Below are 12,852 nucleotides of genomic sequence, written 5' to 3' on the forward strand. Positions count from 1 at the left end.
CTCTCTGCGATAAAGGGCGACGTAGCTAGAGCCACGAAAACCATACAAACGGAATTGGAGGTCCCAAGGGTTGACCCTCACCTCGCACACTTACTCGAGGCCAAGGCCTCGATACTTGCGCGATGGAGAAAACAACGTCTCAACAGACGTCTGCGCAAACGCATCGCGATACTCAACCGAGATATCGAACAATACTGTACGGAGCTCACAAGACTCCAATGGCAGGAACTATGTTCGGCGGTCGACGGCCGCATGCGGACCGGAGGTAAGTGGAACCTCCTGAAACGCATGTTAGACGACAGCCAAACAAAGGACAATCACAGCCACGCGCTAGACCGACTTTTACACTTATATAAAGCGAAAGGGGGAACGGAAGAGTCCTTCCTGGCAGAAATCGCCAAACGTTACCTTCCATTAGGCGATGCTCACCCCAACGATTACCCGAACATAAAGTGCGACACCACTCCCGAACTAGACGCTGCCTTCACGGAAGCAGAAGTTCGAGAGGCGCTACACAACCTCAACAGCAGGTCAGCCTCAGGACCCGACGGGGTAACCAACCGAATGTTACGTAACTTAGACGACCAGGCCATTACACTACTCATTAAAGACATCAACCACGTGTGGGAAACAGGAGAGGTACCAACGCAATGGCGCACGGCCACGGTGGTCCTTATCCCAAAACCCGGCAAACCACTTAACCTCGACAATTTACGCCCTATCTCTCTTACCTCATGCGTGGGTAAAGTAGCCGAGCACGTCATTCAAAACCGAGTGTCACGCTACATTGAGGAACACGAACTCCTCCCACACAACATGGTAGGGTTTCGACCCTACCTTTCCACGCAAGATGTCATGTTGCTCCTAAAAAGACAGGTCTTTGACGTTAAAACAAGAGACGTTCGAGGCATCCTCGCCCTCGATATCACGAGAGCATTCGACACCGTCTCGCACCGCTTCATATTGGAGTCTGTGGCAGGCCTCGGCCTCGGCCAGAGATTTCAGGAGTACGTGCGCTCCTTCCTTAAGGACAGAGAAGCCCGACTGCGAGTCTCACAACTTAAGTCGGACTGCTACACACTGGGTTCCGTCGGAACACCGCAAGGCTCAGTCATCTCTCCATTACTCTTTAACATAGTGATGAAGGGACTCGCAGACAAACTACGAGACATACCGAACGTAAATTGCGCTCTATATGCAGATGACATCACCATCTGGAGCCCGGGAGGCTCCCTGGCAGACATGGAGCAGGCATTACAGTCTGCCCTAGATGCCACGGAGGAGTACCTACTAGAGACCGGAATGAAGCTATCTTCCAAGAAATCGGAACTCTTACTATATCGCAAGTCTTGCCAAGGAGTCCGATACCTAACTCCTCTAGACGAACTTCCGATCGCACTACATACAAGAGACGGCCAACAGATTCCACAAGTCGACCACATACGCATTCTTGGGCTCCTAATCGAAGCCACCGGATGCCACGCACACTCGATCAAACACTTAACCGCCAAAACCGAAAATATGATCAGACTCATCCACAGAGTCTCAGGGCGCAGGAAGGGTCTCTGCGAAGATAACCTTTTGCGCGTATACCACGCATTCCTTGTGAGCCATATTAATTACGTCGCCTCTGCCCACAATTGGACGAAAACAGAAAAGACGAAACTAAACACACTCATGCGCAAGAGCATCAAACAGGTCTTGGGCATTCCACAAAGAGCAAGTACAGCAAAGGTTGATCAGCTAGGCATGCACAACAACATCGACGAAGTGATCGAGGCTCAGACTATGGCGCAAATACTCCGCCTATCCTCGTCCAAAGCCGGTAGACTACTTCTAAGCGAAGCTAATGTCTCCCCATCTCCCTATCTAGAGCACGCTGTTACCCTACCGAGTGAAATTAGAGACAACTACAGAGTCTCACCGTTTCCCAGAAACGTCCACCCACTATACAACGTGGGTAGGCGTCGGGCCCGCGCCCGCGCGATTCTCGACCGCACAGACGCGGATCGTGAAGCCACCGCATTTGTTGACGCGGCCCAGTACGGCAATACATCAACTTTCGCGATAGCAGTTGTGGACGGCAACGGAACGTTACGGTCATCGGCATCGGTTAAATCGACCACCAGCGCTAAAGCCGAACAGATAGCCGTAGCCATCGCCATGGCAGACCCCACATTTACCCATGTCCTCACGGATTCGCGTGCTGCAATTCGGGCTTACGAAAGCGGCAATGTACCGAAAGAGGTAGCTCATATATTACTAGCGAGCTCAAACGAGTGCAAACGGTGCCTCTCCTGGTTCCCCGCTCACATGGGGAAAGACATCCACCCGCAAAAACCCAACCTCAATGAAACGGCCCATGACCGTGCGAGAGAACTTGCCCGCCGCGACGGTCCCACGGCCTCCGAGGGGCTGGACATTCAGTTTAATGACCCGCTACTCACATACCAAGAAATCACCTCACACTATCGGAAAGGCAGAATGAAATACCCGCTCCCGCACGCCAAACTCGAGCGCGCGCAGGCGGCCGCGTTTCGAATGCTGCAAACGGACTCGTATCCGTCACGAGGCCTATTAAGCCACTACAATTCAGAAATCCCGGCAAATTGCCCAGACTGCCCAGAACCCTACTGCTCACTCTCGCACATGCTTTGGCAATGTACCGCGTTACCAGAGGGCCCTCTCTCCAGTGAGCCCAAATGGGAAGAAGCCCTCAAAAGCCCGGACCTCAAACTGCAATTCAAGGCCGCCCAGAGGGCCCAAGAACTGGCGGAGCGTCACCATGTTCCCGTCCCGACTTGGGCGTCGCCTACGGTTTCGGCCCAAGGAGCTCGCCGTGTGCGATCTCCAACGGCTTAGACCCCTCAGGGCCTCAATAAAGTTCTTGACTGACAGTAACTTGAGATTCGCTGATGATAGTGCCTTGCTTAGTAACTAAGGGGACCAATTGCAATGCATGCTCACTGACCTGGTCAGGCAAAGCAGAAGGGTGGGTCTCAAAATTAATCTGCAGTAAACTTAAGTAATGTTTAACAGTCTCGGAAGAGAACAGCAGTTTACGATCAGTAGCGAGGCACTAGAAGTGGTAGGGAATACATCTACTTAGGGCAGGTAGTGACTGCGGATCCGGATCATGAGACTGAAATAATCAGAAGAATAAGAATGGGCTGGGGTGCGTTTGGCAGGCATTTTCAGATCATGAACAGCAGGTTGCCATTATCCCTCAAAAGTAAAGTGTATAACAGCTATGTCTTACCAGTACTCATGTATGGGGCAGAAACCTGGAGGCTTACGAAAAGGGTTTTACTTAAATTGAGGACAATACAACAAGCTATGGAAAGAAGAATGATGGGCGTAACTTTAAGGGATAAGAGCAGATTGGGTGAGGGAACAAATGCGAGTTAATGACATCTTAGTTGAAATAAAAAAAAAAGAAATGGGCATGGGCAGGACATGTAATGAGGAGGGAAGATAACCGATGGTCATTAAGGGTTATGGACTGGATTCCAAGAGAAGGGAAGGGTAGCAGGGTGTGGCAGAAAGTTAGGTGGGCGGATGATATTACGAAGTTTGCAGGGACAACATGGCCACAATTAGCACATGACTGGGGTAGTTGGAGAAGCATGGGAAAGGCCTTTGCGCTGCAGGGGGCATAGCCAGGCTGATGATGATGATGATGAACTGCCGAACCTTTGCAACATTCCATGGCAGCAGTGCACTGACTCAGGCCGCCTGAATATCGACAGCAAGACAGGAATGCTTCAGTGGCCACTGCTCCCATGGTGGAAGGACGTAGATCGTCGTTCCAAATTGATGAAACAGGCATAATGCCCATGGTGCCAACTCTTTAGTCAGCTTTGACGCAGTAGAACTGTGTTATGCAGTGAAATATACACAAAATACTGTATTAGGGGCCACCGTGACGGAATACCGTACGTGTCCCTTAATTATACACACGTGCATCTGCCGTTCCTGGTCACAGGATGAGCACCGAGAGATCTAATAACTGCACTGGCAACCACTTGGACTGCTTCTAATGTGGTGCTTTTTTGAGGGAAGCATGAGCACTTCCTGTATGTAGGAGACATATGATTTGGTCGACCACTGGACACGGGTGGCAAGCTCTTTTCGTGCAGCCTGTTGGCGACCTGATGCGTTGCCGAATAGGTTGCGAAGCCTCTCTTTGAATATGTCCCAGCTGGAAAGCTCGACTTCATGGGTGTGAAACCAGACACGCGGTTTCCCGTCCAGATAAAAGATCACATTGGCAAGCATGATGGTAGGGTCCCAGTGGTGGCTTTGGCTAACACGCTCATATATGTTGAGCCAGTCGTCGACGTCAACACCATTTTGGGCGGAGAATGTCCCAGGATCCCGGGGACTAGGAACCGTAATGTACATTGCGGATGGTGACGGGGTGGGTCCATCCCAGCTACGGCTGAGAAGACGACGGTGCAACTGCTGCGGAGCTCCGTGGTGAGGACGGGGAACGTTCCACCTCCACCACAATGTTACGCGAAGGACGAGTCAGTATGACGAGCAACTATTTACAGGTTATTTTACAACAACGGTTGCAGCGTTGACCGGTTAGATTCATAGCGCAAGCCCAGTTCGTTCTTCCTCTTTTCTGGAGTGATGGCACCCTCGCGTCTCATTTAAACAAACACATACCACACACGTGTAGCAATATCCTTAGACGTATTAGACCAAAAAAGACTATATTCTTGACTAGAGGACAAAGAGAAGCAAGATTGTGAGCACTGTGGCATGAGTTTATGAAAGAAACAATCTTTGTTGTGTGCTCTGCCATCACACTGTGTTGTAGCAGTGCGTGCACCTGCAAAGAGAAAGCAAAAGCAAAGCCAGCTTTGTACCAACCTGCTCCCTGGTAGGGCCACCATGCTTTACCATGCCGGCTGAGAAGAAGCCTGGGAACTGCAAAGAAGATTTCATTGATTGATTGATTGATTGATTGATTGCCAGGATTTGACGTCCTAAAGCAAAATACAGACAGGGAAAGACTGGGAGAGAGATGTCAATGCATAGCAGAGGGCTCCACATTCAATTTCGATGACTCTGTATTTTCTAGTCTATTCCCAGCTTAGTACACCAGCGTTTTTGCATTCTGACTGTATTGTAACATGGCCATGGTAGCTCAAAATTCAACCCACAGCTAAGGTGTTCTGAAGTGGAACACCTTAGCTGGAAAGCCACCTCTCTGCCTGGCACACAAGACACCCACAGCTGTAACATCATCATGTGGGAGAGCTGGTTATCTTCAAGCTTTTCAACTGACAGACAGACAGACAGACAGACAGACAGACAGACAGACAGACAGACAGACAGACAAAGAACTTTAATTACAAGGTCCTGAGAAGCTTTGCCCTAGGGCAGAGCTGCGGGCCGCTCCCACGTGGGGACGGGTAGGCCGAGCCTAACCGCCGCATCGTGGGCTCTCTGGACAGCCCAGGTTTGACGTGAAAGGTCTGAGCTCTGGATGGCAGAGCTCCATTCTTCTTCTGTGATGCGATTGGGTCCCTGTAACGAGGGGCATCGCCAGAGCATGTGTGCGAGATTGCTAACAGCCCCACAGTCGGGGCAAGTAGAGCTAAAAACCTCTGGAGTGATCATGTGGAAAAGGGCCAGGTTTGGATAGCACTTAGTTTGAAGCATGCGTAAAGTGGACGCCAGAGGTCTAGCCAGTTTGCTGTGAGGGGAAGGATAAGTCCTCCTACCCAGGTGATAGTGCGTAGTAATTTCGCTGAAAGTAGTGAGAGTGTCCCGAAACTCGAGGACCCCGGAGTCTGAGCTCGATCCTGCTCCCGCGCGGTGGGTTAGTGCGCGCGCTTGGGAGTGGGCAATGTCATTAAGATTGGGAAACGAGTCAAGCTGGGGTTCGAGGTGAGCCGGAAACCACGTGATGGTGTGCGGAGAGATGATCTTGTTCTTGAGAATCTTGTGAGCCTCCTCAGCGATGGATCCTGAAGCGAAAGCCCTGACCGCCGATCTCGAATCAGTGAAGATTTGTGATCTTCTGTTGTCTAGAAGTGCTATAGCAACTGCGACCTGCTCCGCTCTGGTTGGTGTTGAGCACTTCAGGGAAGCCGCATTCACTATCTGTCCGTTGTGGTCAACGAGGGCAATAGCGAAGTTAGACGACTGTCCATATTGGGCGGTGTCGACAAAACATGCCGAGTAGGGATCGTCCTTGGTACGCTTGAGGAGGGCGAGGGCTCTTGCCCTGCGTCTGCCTACGTTGTGTTGAGGATTAACGTTACGAGGAAACGGTGCAACTCGTATGTTGTTCCTTTGATCTTCTGAAATTTCATATTTCCGCTCTTCCAGGAGGATAGGGTTGATCCCAAGAACCGCCAGGATCTTCTTTCCAGCCGGGGTACAGGATAGACGGGCCAGTTGGGCTGACTCCTGGGCCTCACTTATCTCGTCCAATGTGTTGTGCACTCCTAGTTGCATAAGGAGATCCGTACTCGCCTGTAACGGAATGCCTAGTACTTTTTTAATACTTTTTCTGATGAGCGTGTTTAATCGTTTCTTCTCGGAGTTATACCAGTTGTGCATGGCTGCCACATAAACTATATGACTCATGAGGAAGGCGTGGAACAACCTGAGGAGGTTGTCTTCCTTGAAGCCTCCACGCCTATTCGAGACTCTGTTGATAAGTCTGATCATGTTCTCAGTCTTGGCTGTGAGCTTGTTGAGTGTCGTATTGTTACTGCCATTGGATTCGATGAACATGCCAAGTACCCGAATGGTGTCTACTCTGGGGATGGTACAGCCGCTTTTAGTGTGGAGCTTGATGTTTATTTCTGACAATGGTTTCCAGCCTCTAGGTTTGGGACCTCTCCTGAGTGGCCTGTAGAGGAGGAGCTCAGACTTGCTCGGGGAGCATCTAAGCCCCGTATTTTCCAGGTACATCTCTGTTTGATCTATGGCCTCCTGTAGGCCTGATTCAACAGCTCCTTCGCTTCCTCCGGTGCACCAGATTGCGATATCATCAGCGTAGAGCGTATGATTGATCCCTTCTATATTGGAGAGCCTTTCCGATAGTTTCTTCATGGCGATGTTGAAAAGCAGTGGTGAGACTACCGCTCCTTGTGGCGTGCCTCTGGGGCCCAAAATGAAATTGTCGGATTTGAGGTCACCGATTTTGAGCGTGGCCTTGCGATCCCGTAGGAACGAGCTAATGTATCTGTGAAAGGCGTCTCCCAAATTGAGCTTGGAGATGGAGTTAAGAATGTGAGCATGGGATACATTGTCAAAGGCCTTCTCCAGGTCTAAGCCTAAGATGCCTCTTACATCTCTTGTGGTGTTGTCAATGATTTGACACTTGATAAGCTTCATCACGTCTTGCGTTGACAGGGCCGGACGAATAACTGAGGCGGACCAAAAAATACATAACCCCAAGTTAAAGTTTTGTACTGTATGAATGCTCTTATTCGCTTGTTTTCTGTGCACGAGAGAAATGTTTATGAAGCTGAATTTCCTGAATAAAATTTAATCTGCCATCAGCTATCTGTCTGCTCTACCTATTCACAGTGCCAGAGGCATCAACACAGGACACATACCACGAGTGTGCCTTCGTCCTCCCTGTCCTTGCCCAACCCCCCCCCCCCATGCCTCATACTTGTCCCCAGGCGGCCGACCGTGGCTTCACAACTTGAAGTTACAAGCAGCAGGTACGAGTAGTACGTGGCACATTACATCAAAGCAGCCCTTTGACAAGCCACAGGCCACTGAATGCCTCTTTTTATTGTAAGTTAAGAGCCCAGCTCTGGACATAAGGCTCCAAGCTCCACAAAAATTGTTGCATTCTTAAATGTTGCGCTCTATCACTTACACACAGCCCAAAGAAAATAGGGTGTTTTATATTTTGTGCACCCAAATTCATGAAACGCAAACCACTGGGCTTGCAAAAGAATGAAAAGAGCCTACAATGGAGCCTGGGTTTTTCCATATACAAAAAAACTTTGATACACTGTTTCCAAAACTCCCCGATGCCGCTGAGAACTTATAACCACAACAAAGGTAACAGCAGATAGATGTAGCTAGGGTACAGATTAATTTTTTATCTGAACCTGGCCATCAGTTCCCTGGTTCCTAGCACAAAATGCCACCTTTCTTATTGGTTAAAGACTGTAAATGAAACTGACTGATATTCTGTACATGCAAATTACCATTTTTGAAGAACCCATACCTTTGAAATTGTTTCTTAGATGAACAGGCACAGCATTTGTTTTCTAGTAAAGATTTTTCAATAAAAGATTCCTCAATTATTTTTCACATGTATAGGTATGCAATGAACAAAAATGAATGAAAAGGCACAAAAGCCTTTGATATGGTGACCTTACATGGCAAAGCATGCTTTTAGGACAAGCAAACATTTCAATACTTGAGCTCAGCACAGCGACAGTTGTTTGAATAAAAAATTACCAACCCAAGAAATCTTGAGCATAAAGTTCTTTTTTTTTCTTTATTAGATGGATGTTGACTACATTATCATAGTACAGTAAAACAGCCTTAGTAGGTAACTACTTAATAAGTGATTCGCATTTAAATATAGTCACGACAAATTCCCCACCCTGCTGCCATTGAATTTGCTAACTGCATAAGCTGTAGTCAATTACTGCATGCCAAACGGTTAGTGCATAGTATTGTTACGTGTGGAAAAACACAGATGAAAGAGGCTATATACAGGGTATATAGCCCCTAGACCACCAGGCTGGCACTCACCCGCGCCTAGGGCACCGACCCACTTCGTCGTCGTTCTCGCGGTGGCTTGTCTCTTGAGCATCGCTCAATGATATCGTAATATTACCCCCTGGCGGCAAAAGCACAGTCACGGTGCTGTTAAATATCCAAGGTGCATGGAGAGTTGTAGGGCTTGAGTCGGGCAACGTGGACAATGTCACTGGTTGTCACCGCGGATGACGTAGTGGGCGTGGCTAGAGCGATTTCGTAGGTGACATCGGCTACTTGGCGAAGCACGCGATATGGGCCTGTGTAGCAGGAAAGCAGTTTTTCACAAAGGCCAACTTTACGCGATGGTGACCAAAGCAACACAAGGGTGCCGGGCACAAAATGGACATCACGGTGACGGAGGTCGTAGCGTTGCTTTTGTTTGCCTTGAGAGACTTGTAGACGAGTGCACGCAAGTTGGCGAGCATGGTCAGCATGGGCGATAGCATCACGGGCATATGCGCTAGTTGAAGCTGTGGTGGACGGAAGCACAGTGTCCAGTGGTCGCGTCGGTTCACGGCCATACAAGAGGTAAAAAGGCGAAAAGCCGGCACCTTCGAGACGGGAAGAGTTATACGCAAATGTAATGTAAGGTAGAGCCTGGTCCCAGTCACGGTGGTCGTCTAAAAGGTATTTAGATAGCATGTCTATAAGGGTGCGGTTCAAACGCTCAGTGAGGCCGTTCGTTTGAGGGTGGTAGGAGGTGGTAAATTTATGCTGTATTGAGCAGGCACACATGATGTCGTCAATGACTTTGGCTAAGAACGTACGACCACGGTCTGTTAGCAACTGACGCGGAGCACCATGAATCAAAATGATATCATGCAGGAGGAAGTCCGCAACATCAGTTGAACAACTGGTCGGCAGAGCGTGGGTTACGGCGTAGCGGGTCGCGTAGTCCACCGTGAGGGCAACCCACTTGTTTCCTGATGTAGATTCCGGAAATGGGTCGAGAAGGTCTAAGACAACACAATGGAAGGGCTTGGCAGGGATGTTGAGCGGCTGCAGGTAACCAGCGGGCGGCTGGGAAGGCTTCTTGTGTCGTTGGCAAAGTTCACAAGCGGCGACATAACGTCGTACGAAACGGGCAAGGCCCGGCCACGAAAAACGGCGACGTACACGGTCATAGGTTCGAGATACGCCGAGGTGTCCTGCCATTGGTGCGTCGTGGAGCACTTCTAGAACAGTTGGGCAGAGGTGTTTAGGTATGACAAGTAGGAACTCAGAGCCGTGCGGATGAAGGTAACGACGGTACAGAGTACCGTAGCGGAGGACGAAGAGGCGTAGAGTGGCGTCGGCCGGAGAGTGTTCAAAACGGTCGATGAGTGCTCTGATGTAGGCATCATGACGTTGCTCGTCGGTGAAATGAAGCAGCTGTGACACAGAGAATACACAAGCAGCACTGGTAATATTGGAGGAGTCAGGGTCGTCAACAGGGTAACGCGACAAGCTCTCAGCATCTTGGTGCAGGCGGCCAGACTTGTAGACAATGGAATTCGAAAATTCCTGTAGTCTCAAAGCCCATCGACCAAGCTGGCCTGTAGGATCTTTTAGGGATGAGAGTCAGCAGAGAGCATGATGGTCAGTGACTACGGAAAAAAGGCGGCCGTAGAGGTAAGGACGGAACTTCGCTATTGCCCAGACTACAGCAAGGCATTCTCGTTCCGTAATGGAATAGTTGCGCTCCGACGGTGAGAGGAGGTGGCTCGCATAAGCAATAATGCGATCCTGGCCACGCTGACGCTGGGCTAAGACGGCACCTACGCCATGACCGCTGGCATCTGTACGCAATTCTGTAGAGGCCTCAGGGTTGAAGTGGGAGAGAATGGGTGGTGAGGAGAGAAGAGTGACGAGACGAGAGAAGGCGGCGGCTTCTGCAGTACCCCACGAGAATTGTACGCCTTTCTTCAAAAGATTAGTGAGGGGTCTAGCAATTGCCGCAAAATCTTGAACAAAATGACGAAAGTACGAGCATAGCCCGACAAAACTTAACGTCTGCGGTTGTCTTCGTAACTGGAAAGTCTCAGAGAGCGCGAGTTATGTCGGGATCAGGCTGTACTCCGGAAGCGTCAACGAGGTGTCCCAGAACAGTAATTTGGCGGCGGCCGAAACGACATTTCGACGAGTGAAGTTGCAGCTCCACCTTTTGAAATACATCAAGTATAGCTGTTGGATGCTCAAGGTGAGTGTTGAACGTGGGCGAGAAGATGATGACGTCGTCGAGGTAGCAGAGACATGTGGACGATTTGAAACCACAAAGCAAGGAGTCCATCATACGCTCAAAGGTGGCAGGGGCGTTGCATAATCCGAACGGCATTACTTTAAATTGGTATAGGCCATCAGGTGTGATGAATGCAGTTTTTTCTCTGTCCATATCGTCAAAAGCAATCTGTCAGTATCCAGAACGAAGATCAATAGAAGAGAAATAGCTGGAACCGTGGAGGCAGTCAAGGGCGTCGTCTATACGTGGGAGCGGGTACACGTCCTTCTTAGTGATGTTCTTCAGGTGGCAGTAGTCTATACAGAAGCGCCACGTGCCATCGTTCTTCTTAACCAACACTACAGGTGACGCCCAGGGACTCGAAGAAGGCTCAATGATGTTTTTGTCTGGCATTTTGTTGACTTCATTTTGAATTACTCAGCGTTCCGACGCAGAAACTCGATACGGTCGTCGGTGAATAGGAGTAGCATCGCCAGTAAGAATCCGATGCTTGACTGCGAGCGTCTGGCCTAAAGGGCGATCATCGAAGTCGAAAATATCTCTGTAGGACGATAATACTTGGTAAAGGTCTTCAGCCTGCGCAGAAGACAGGTCTGTCGCAACCATTTTCTGTATCTTGGGATCGGCGGCTGAGGCTGGCACGATGGGCCTGGTAAGCTCGCAAGAAGCATCGGTGGATAAAGTTGCCACGTGATGGTTGCCGAGACAATCAACGTTGGCAAGGCAAATACCTCGCGGTAGAATTTGCTTTGCCAATCTAAAGTCAAAGATAGGCATGAAAGTGCAGTTCGCAGTAATAGTAAGTATACTGTGAGGCACAGTAACGTCATACTGTAGTGGAATGTCGGGCAGAGGAGTGACGAGGTACTCGCCATCAGGGACTGGTGGGGAAGACAAGAGTTCAATATAGGCTATTGATTTTGGCGGCAGGCGAATAAAGCCGGTGGGGCATAGGCGGCACTGGGGTGTGTCAGAAGGTTCTGCGACAATCGGCAACTCAAGGCGAAGGGTACTGGAAGAGCAGTCAATAAGAGCAGAATGCGCGGAGAAAAAATCGAGGCCGCGAATGAGGTCGTGGGAACAATGAGCAATCACGGTGAAGAGGACAGGAGTGTGGCGGCCGGCGATGCTGACACGTGCCGTACACATGCCGATGATAGGCACAGTACCGCCATCCACAACGTGGACAATGCATGCCGATGCTGGGGTGAGGAGCTTGTTCAGTTGTCGTCGGAAGGCAGCACTCATAATAGAAAGGTGTGCACCTGTATCGATGAGTGCCGTGACAGGATGGCCATCAATGTCAACGTCAAGAAGGTTTTGGTTCGTGTGTAACGTGAGCAGAGGATTTGAGGGCAGGGTGGACAATGCAGCTTCACCTCCAGAAGCTGCAGTGCCTAGTTTTCCGGCTGGATCCGGGAGGCGGTAGGCGACGGGGCGGGGGCGAACGAGACTGATGGCGTCGAGATGATGGAGAGCGGCTGTAGCGAAGGTTCGGGGCAGGAGCATCAGCGGCAATGGGTTCATGGCGGGTGGCATAGGGAACGGAAGGTCCAAAGGGGCGGGAATGAGCGGCAGTGTATATCCGAGGAGGTGGTGGCCATCGGTTGCGGCAGTGATGAGCAACGTGGCCGATGTGACAGCAGTGGAAGCAGATCGGCCTGTCATCAGGGGTACGCCATTCGGACGGGTTGCGGCGAGATGTGGCAGAAAAGGACTGCTGGGGACAAGGAGGGCTGCTAGAGAACTGCCGAAGCGTGGGTGGAGACGAACACACGGAGTTGAGACCCATGTTCTCAAATTCCTGTCTGACGACGGAGTGAATCAGCGCAATCATGGTTGCTGGTGGATCGGGAGGCGTCACGGAGAAA

General features: G+C 50.2%; 1 protein-coding gene across 7 annotated transcripts in view; it reads right to left on the reverse strand.

Moving 5' to 3' along the window:
• The window catches only part of LOC135911547 (saccharopine dehydrogenase-like oxidoreductase), a 420,598-nt gene that overhangs the window by 60,574 nt on the left and 347,172 nt on the right, over window positions 1–12,852 (reverse strand). For 6 of the 7 annotated variants that reach the window (XM_065443875.1, XM_065443876.1, XM_065443871.1 and 3 more), the window contains one exon: window positions 4,882–4,938. The exons of the other annotated variant lie outside the window; for it this stretch is intronic. In XM_065443875.1, coding sequence (XP_065299947.1) covers window positions 4,882–4,938 — 57 coding nt within the window. The remainder of the gene's footprint in view (window positions 1–4,881; window positions 4,939–12,852) is intronic. 7 annotated transcript variants of the gene reach the window in all.

This window comes from Dermacentor albipictus, chromosome 7 (genome assembly GCF_038994185.2).
Source record: "Dermacentor albipictus isolate Rhodes 1998 colony chromosome 7, USDA_Dalb.pri_finalv2, whole genome shotgun sequence".
NCBI lineage: Eukaryota > Metazoa > Arthropoda > Arachnida > Ixodida > Ixodidae > Dermacentor > Dermacentor albipictus.